At 44.8% G+C, this 8,524-nt stretch overlaps 1 protein-coding gene across 1 annotated transcript in view; it reads left to right on the top strand.

The window, feature by feature from the left end:
- Nucleotides 1-1,733: 1,733 nt before the first annotated feature.
- Nucleotides 1,734-8,524, top strand: part of LOC120043628 (transient receptor potential cation channel subfamily M member 1-like) — a 32,299-nt gene continuing 25,508 nt past the window's right edge. Inside the window, exons 1-3 of the mRNA XM_038988182.1 lie at nt 1,734-1,808; nt 3,594-3,668; nt 3,845-3,907. Of these exons, the coding sequence (XP_038844110.1) occupies nt 1,734-1,808; nt 3,594-3,668; nt 3,845-3,907 (213 nt within the window). The remainder of the gene's footprint in view (nt 1,809-3,593; nt 3,669-3,844; nt 3,908-8,524) is intronic.

Below are 8,524 nucleotides of genomic sequence, written 5' to 3'. Positions count from 1 at the left end.
AGTAAAACTAGCGATACTGTAAAACTGATGACGGTAACATGCTGTACTGTCAATTTCCAGCATTATACTGGCAGCAGAATTGCCAGCAAATTACAGTAATTATATAATAGAGCACTGTTTTATCTTACTGTAAAACATTTTACAGCATCCCTGCTGTAAATCAAGAATACAGTATTAACCTGGAAACTCTGATGCCACCATAATGCTGTAAATTTACATGGAGAAAAGTTTTACTCTGTCGCTTTGAAAGAGTGGAGAGCTCTTTCCTGTTCAGTTATCAGACATGTGCCTGTCTACCAGTCTTCTATGCTTCTATGTCAGTCCTTAAAATAGTTTTTCTTTTTACTTTACCTAAAAAAAAAAAAACACTAAATCTTCTTAAAACATCTGCATAGCTTTTATCATAATACTTCCCACCAAAACCCATTCCTCTACTGTCCTCTTTCTCTATATGTACCCAATCAGCAGCAGGCTTTAACACTAAAGCCTTCTGGGGGATTTCTGAGTCGTTGTCCTAATGTAGATTTACCTTCAAATCGCCGTTTATTAAATATCTATCCATTAAAGAGCTGCTGCGTTGGCCGGTCTGTTCTGCTCTGCCCCGGTAGCTGTAGTCCATTAAGCCTGATTATAGAGAGGAAGAGGGAGAGGGAGAGGAAGGGGGTCTAAATGTGTCAACGTAGTGTTGGTAGTGTAGTTAAGCTGTCATCTCTACTTCAGTAGATCCCTCCTTTCTGTACAACAGCACAGAGAAGAGAGATCATAGAGGAGTCAGATCACAGAGGAGAGACAGATCACAGGAGGAGACAGATCACAGAGGAGACAGATCACAGAGAAGACCGATCACAGAGAAGACCGATCACAGAGAAGACCGATCACAGAGGAGATAGATCACAGAGGAGACAGATCACAGAGAAGACCGATCACAGAGGAGACAGATCATAGAGGAGATAGATCACAGGAGGAGACAGATCACAGAGAAGACAGATCACAGAGAAGACAGATCACAGAGAAGACCGATCACAGAGGAGACAGATCATAGAGGAGATAGATCACAGGAGGAGACAGATCACAGGAGGAGACAGATCACAGGAGAAGACAGGTCACAGAGGAGACAGGTCACAGAGGAGACAGGTCACAGAGGAGACAGATCACAGGAGGAGACAGATCACAGGAGGAGACAGATCACAGAGAAGACCAATCACAGAGAAGACCGATCACAGGAGGAGACAGATCACAGAGGAGACAGATCACAGAGGAGACAGATCACAGAGGAGACAGATCACAGAGGAGACAGATCACAGAGAAGACCGATCACAGAGAAGACCGATCACAGAGAAGACCGATCAGAGGAGAAGACAGATCACAGAGGAGACCGATCACAGAGAAGACCGATCACAGAGAAGACCGATCAGAGAGAAGACCGATCACAGAGGAGACCGATCACAGAGGAGACTGATCACAGAGAAGACCGATCACAGAGGAGACAGATCACAGAGAAGACCGATCACAGAGGAGACCGATCACAGAGAAGACCGATCACAGGAGGAGACCAGGGAAGTTCTAGAACAGAACTGGAAGTCTAGTTGCTCTGAGAAGTTGATTCCGTCAGTTCTACTCAGGTCAGAGTTCTGTCTTGGTCTTGACGTTAGTACGGTAGTAGTCATGGTGCTGTCAGTGGGTGACGGTCTGGAGGAAGCTCTGTAGGAGAGGTGGCAGCAGGACCCGTCATCATGGAGAAGAGGCGCAGCAGTGCTGGATCCTTCAGAAGGGCCTCCATCAAGAGAACCACGTCTGGGTCTCAGAAGGTAAGGATGCTGGTCGTGGCGGTGGTCAGGGAGAAGTGGTGTGAGGCACCCAAGAGGGCACTAATGGACAAAGTCAATATATTGGCATTATTTGTGTGTGTATCATGTCTATGCATATGCTATACATGTCGTTTAAACATTTCAGTGGGCTCTGTCAGGTATTTGAAGTGATCAACGGGTGATTATTGATTGGTCAGTTATTTTGGGGGGCTGAACCTGCAGGTCAAAGGTGTTGTTTTGGTTTGTTAAAGGAAGGGGTGTTTCCTCTCTCCTCTTCAGAGGGATGTTTCTAGAAGTTCCCGTCATTAGAACAGAAAGGATTTACAACATTGGTGGGAGCTGTGACACACAGCTGTGTTTACTGTGTTCCCATGGTTACTGAGGCATTACTCTGTGACACACAGCTGTGTTTACTGTGCTCCCATGGTTACTGAGGCATTACTCTGTGACACACAGCTGTGTTTACTGTGCTCCCATGGTTACTGAGGCATTACTCTGTGACACACAGCTGTGTTTACTGTGTTCCCATGGTTACTGAGGCATTACTCTGTGACACACAGCTGTGTTTACTGTGTTCCCATGGTTACTGAGGCATTACTCTGTGACACACAGCTGTGTTTACTGTGCTCCCATGGTTACTGAGGCATTACTCTGTGACACACAGCTGTGTTTACTGTGTTTCCATGGTTACTGAGGCATTACTCTGTGACACACAGCTGTGTTTACTGTGCTCCCATGGTTACTGAGGCATTACTCTGTGACACACAGCTGTGTTTACTGTGTTTCCATGGTTACTGAGGCATTACTCTGTGACACACAGCTGTGTTTACTGTGTTTCCATGGTTACTGAGGCATTACTCTGTGACACACAGCTGTGTTTACTGTGTTCCCATGGTTACTGAGGCATTACTCTGTGACACACAGCTGTGTTTACTGTGTTCCCATGGTTACTGAGGCATTACTCTGTGACACACAGCTGTGTTTACTGTGCTCCCATGGTTACTGAGGCATTACTCTGTGACACACAGCTGTGTTTACTGTGTTTCCATGGTTACTGAGGCATTACTCTGTGACACACAGCTGTGTTTACTGTGTTCCCATAGTTACTGAGGCATTACTCTGTGACACCCAGCTGTGTTTACTATGTTCCCATGGTTACTGAGACATTACTCTGTGATTAGCTTGGATCCAACTGAGCATTTGTTTTTTTTGGTTCTGTAATTTACTGAATAAATGTGCATTTAAAAAAAAACATTTTCACACAGTATATAAAAAGGCATCTCATGCTATGTTTTTCTATTTGATATATTATAAAGTGTTAGTGGTAAACATACAGTATATTTTCACATTTAAACATTAAATGTATTACAACCAACAGATTCATTAATAAATAAAAACATTGCATGAGATGCCTTTTTCCATTCAGTACCTGAGACGAAGTGTAAACAGGTAGTCAATATACAATGAAACTGTCCAATTAGATACACTCAATAACTTAGGAGTATTTGAACAAACATGAAGGACTAGAATGTTCTGGGGAGGAACATTGGCAATGTGATCAAATGGAGAGCCCCTTCTGAGATCCCCATAAATCGGGAGCCCCCTCTGAGATCCCCCTAAATGGAGAGCCCCCTGTGAGATCCCCCTAAATGGAGAGCCCCCTCTGAGATCCCCTTAAATGGGGAGCCCCCTCTGAGATCCCCTTAAATGGAGAGCCCCCTCTGAGATCCCCTTAAATGGGGAGCCCCCTCTGAGATCCCCCTAAAGGTGACCCCCCCCTCTTAGATCCCCCTAAAGGTGATCCTCCCCCCCTCTGAGATCCCCCTAAAGGTGACCCCCCCCTCTGAGATCCCCCTAAAGGTGACCCCCCCCCCTCTGAGATCCCCCTAAATGGAGAGCCCCCTCTGAGATCCCCCTAAATGGAGAGCCCCCTCTGAGATCCCCCTAAATGGAGAGCCCCCTCTGAGATCCCCCTAAATGGAGAGCCCCCTCTGAGATCCCCCTAAAGGTGATCCTCCTCTGAGATCCCCCTAAAGGTGATCCCCCCCCCCTCTGAGATCCCCCTAAAGGTGATCCCCCCTTCTGAGATCCCCCTAAAAGTGAATCCCCCCCTCTGAGATCCCCCTAAAAGTGATCCACCCTAGCTCGCTACAGAGAGAGAGACCAGACACAATGTCTACTATGAACGTCTTCTACTACTCATCAGTACAATGACATTCACTTTTATACTTGGGCATTCATCAGATACAGAACTGTTGTCTATATACAATGGCACACTGAAGCAAGTGGTGTCTTTAAACTACATCTATTCTGCAGATAACTGACTATAGCAGTACTCTCAGTGATATGGAGTCACCGGAACCATCAATTCAGCAGATAACTGACTATAGCAGTACTCTCAGTGATATGGAGTCACCGGAACCATCAATTCAGCAGATAACTGACTATAGCAGTACTCTCAGTGATATGGAGTCACCGGACCATCTATTCTGCAGATAACTAACTATAGCAGTACTCTCAGTGATATGGAGTCACCGGACCATCTATTCTGCAGATAACTAACTATAGCAGTACTCTCAGTGATATGGAGTCACCGGAACCATCAATTCAGCAGATAACTGACTATAGCAGTACTCTCAGTGATATGGAGTCACCGGACCATCTATTCTGCAGATAACTAACTATAGCAGTACTCTCAGTGATATGGAGTCACCGGACCATCTATTCTGCAGATAACTACCTATAGCAGTACTCTCAGTGATACGGAGTCACCGGACCATCTATTCTGCAGATAACTAACTATAGCAGTACTCTCAGTGATATGGAGTCACCGGAGCCATCTATTCTGCAGATAACTAACTATAGCAGTACTCTCAGTGATATGGAGTCACCGGAGCCATCTATTCTGCAGATAACTGACTATAGCAGTACTCGCAGTGATATGGAGTCACCGGAGCCATCTATTCTGCAGATAACTAACTATAGCAGTACTCTCAGTGATATGGAGTCACCGGAGCCATCTATTCTGCAGATAACTGACTATAGCAGTACTCGCAGTGATATGGAGTCACCGGACCATCTATTCTGTAGATAACTGACTATAGCAGTACTCTCAGTGATATGGAGTCACCGGACAATCTATTCTGCAGATAACTGACTATAGCAGTACTCTCAGTGATATGGAGTCACCGGACCATCTATTCTGCAGATAACTGACTATAGCAGTACTCTCAGTGATACGGAGTCACCGGACCATCTATTCTGCAGATAACTGACTATAGCAGTACTCTCAGTGATACGGAGTCACCGGACCATCTATTCTGCAGATAACTGACTATAGCAGTACTCTCAGTGATATGGAGTATCCGGACCATCTACTCTGCAGATAACTGACTATAGCAGTACTCTCAGTGATATGGAGTCACCGGACCATCTATTCTGCAGATAACTCACTATAGCAGTACTCTCAGTGATACGGAGTCACCGGACCATCTATTCTGCAGATAACTCACTATAGCAGTACTCTCAGTGATATGGAGTCACCGGACCATCTATTCTGCAGATAACTGACTATATCAGTACTCTCAGTGTTACGGAGTCACCGGACCATCTATTCTGTAGATAACTGACTATAGCAGTACTCTCAGTGATATGGAGTCACCGGACCATCTATTCTGCAGATAACTGACTATAGCAGTACTCTCAGTGATATGGAGTCACCGGACCATCTATTCTACAGATAACTGACTATAGCAGTACTCTCAGTGATATGGAGTCACCGGACCATCTATTCTGCAGATAACTGACTATAGCAGTACTCTCAGTGATATGGAGTCACCGGACCATCTTTTCTGCAGATAACTGACTATAGCAGTACTCTCAGTGATATGGAGTCACCGGACCATCTATTCTGCAGATAACTGACTATAGCAGTACTCTCAGTGATACGGAGTCACCGGACCATCTATTCTGCAGATAACTCACTATAGCAGTACTCTCAGTGATACGGAGTCACCGGACCATCTATTCTGCAGATAACTGACTATAGCAGTACTCTCAGTGATATGGAGTCACCGGACCATCTATTCTACAGATAACTGACTATAGCAGTACTCTCAGTGATATGGAGTCACCGGACCATCTATTCTGCAGATAACTGACTATAGCAGTACTCTCAGTGATACGGAGTCACCGGACCATCTATTCTGCAGATAACTCACTATAGCAGTACTCTCAGTGATACGGAGTCACCGGACCATCTATTCTGCAGATAACTGACTATAGCAGTACTCTCAGTGTTACGGAGTCACCGGACCATCAGGATGTGATTTGAGTGTTTAATCTGTGAGAACGGCTCTGTGAAGCCACCGGCAGGCAGCAACTAGCTCTAATCCCCAGAGCTTTTATTCTTTCTTATGTCATTCTCCTCTCATGTGATTAAAACACATTACACTGTACACTTCAGGACAGGTCATTAAAACACAATACACTGTATAGCCCTGTCCTGTCCATTCAAAATGCTATCCCATTACCTATACACACATTCAAAGTGCTTCATTACCAGACTACGAACTGACCTTCATGTCTTAAAGTAATGATGGACTGTCGTTTCTCTTTGCTTATTTGAGCTGTTTTTACCATAATATGGACTTGGTCTTTTACCAAATAGGGCTATCTTCTGTATTCCAACCCTACCTTGTCACAACACTAAGTGATTGGTTCAAACGCATTAAGAAGGAAAGAAATTCCACAAATTAACTTTTAACAAGGCACACCTGTTAATTGAAATGCATTCCAGATTACTGCCTCATGAAGCTGGTTGAGAGAATGCCAAGAGTGTGCAAAGCTGTCATCAAGGCAAAGGGTGGCTACTTTGAAGAATCTCAAATATAAAATCTATTTTGATTTGTTTAACACTTTTTTGGTTACTACATGATTCCATGTGTGCTATTTCATAGTTTTGATGTCTTCACTATTATTCTACAATGTAGAAAATAGTAAAAATAAAGAAAAGCCCTGGAATGAGTAGGTGTGTCCAAACTTTTGACTGGTACTGTATATACATACATATGAAGAGTTTCATTCCAAAATGCTATGTAAACTCAGCAAAAAAAGAAACGGCCGATGTTCAGGACCCTGTCTTTCAAAGATAATTCATAAAAATCCAAATAACTTCACAGATCTTCATTGTAAAGAGTTTGAACACTGTTTCCCATGCTTGTTCAATGAACCATACACAATTAATGAACAAGCACCTGTGGAACGGTTGTTAAGACACTAACAGCTTACAGACGGTAGGCAATTAAGGTCACAGTTATGAATACTTAGGACACTAAAGAGGCCTTCCTACTGATTCTGAAAAACATCAAAAGAAAGATGCCCAGGATCCCTGCTCATCTGTGTGAACGTGCCTAAGGCATGCTGCAAGGAGGCATGAGGACTGCAGATGTGGCCAGGGCAATAAATTGCAATGTCCATACTGTGAGACGCCTAAGACAGCGCTACAGGGAGACAGGACGGACAGCTGATCGTCCTCGCAGTGGCAGACCACGTGTAACAACACCTGCACAGGATCGGTACATCTGAACATCACACCTGCGAGACATGTACAGGATGGCAATAACAACTGCCCGAGATACACCAGGAACGCACAATCCCTCCATCAGTGCTCAGACTGTCCACAATAGGCTGAGAGAGGCTGGACTGAGGGCTTGTAGGCCTGTTGTAAGGCAGGTCCTCACCAGACATCACGGGCAACAACGTCACCTATGGGCACAAACCCACCGTCGCTGGACCAGACGGGACTGGCAAAAAGTGTTCTTCACTGACGAGTCGCGGTTTTGTCTCACCAGGGGAGATGGTCGGATTCGCATTTATCGTTGAAGGAATGAGTGTTACACCAAGGCCTGTACTCTGGAGCGGGAGCGATTTGGAGGTGGAGGGTCCGTCATGGTCTGGGGCGGTGCGTCACAGCATCATCAGACTGAGCTTTTTGTCATTGCAAGCAATCTCAACGCTGTGCATTACAGGGAAGACATCCTCCTCCCTCATGTGGTACCCTTCCTGCAGGCTCATCCTGAAATGACCCTCCAGCATGACAATGCCACCATCCATACTGCTCGTTCTGTGCGTGATTTCCTGCAAGACAGGAATGTCAGTGTTCTGCCATGGCCAGTGAAGAGCCCGGATCTCAATCCCATTGAGCATGTTTGGGACCTGTTGGATCAGAAGGTGAGGGCTAGGGCCATTCCCCCAGAAATGTCCGGGAACTTGCAGGTGCCTTGGTGGAAGAGTGGGGTAACATCTCACAGCAAGAACTGGCAAATCTGGTGCAGTCCATGAGGAGGAGATGCACTGCAGTACTTAATGCAGCTGGTGGCCACACCAGGTACTGACTGTTTCTTATGATTTTGACCACCCCCCCTTTGTTCAGGGACACATTATTCCATTTCTGTTAGTCACATGTCTGTGGAACTTGTTCAGTTTATGTCTCAGTTGTTGAATCTTGTTACTTTCATACAAATATTTACATATGCTGAAAATAAACTCAGTTGACAGTGAGAGGACGTTTCTTTTCTTTGCTGAGTTTATACATATCCAGAACTGTTGGTAAATTAGATTTTATTATTTAAAGAAATTCTGAAACTGATTGGTGTTTTTTTTCACTATCTAATCATGGCGTGGGGTTTGTTCAATGACAGATATGTTTTGTTTAA

This window comes from Salvelinus namaycush, unplaced genomic scaffold, assembly GCF_016432855.1.
Source record: "Salvelinus namaycush isolate Seneca unplaced genomic scaffold, SaNama_1.0 Scaffold98, whole genome shotgun sequence".
NCBI lineage: Eukaryota > Metazoa > Chordata > Actinopteri > Salmoniformes > Salmonidae > Salvelinus > Salvelinus namaycush.
This window is presented reverse-complemented; position numbering and strand designations above follow the sequence as displayed.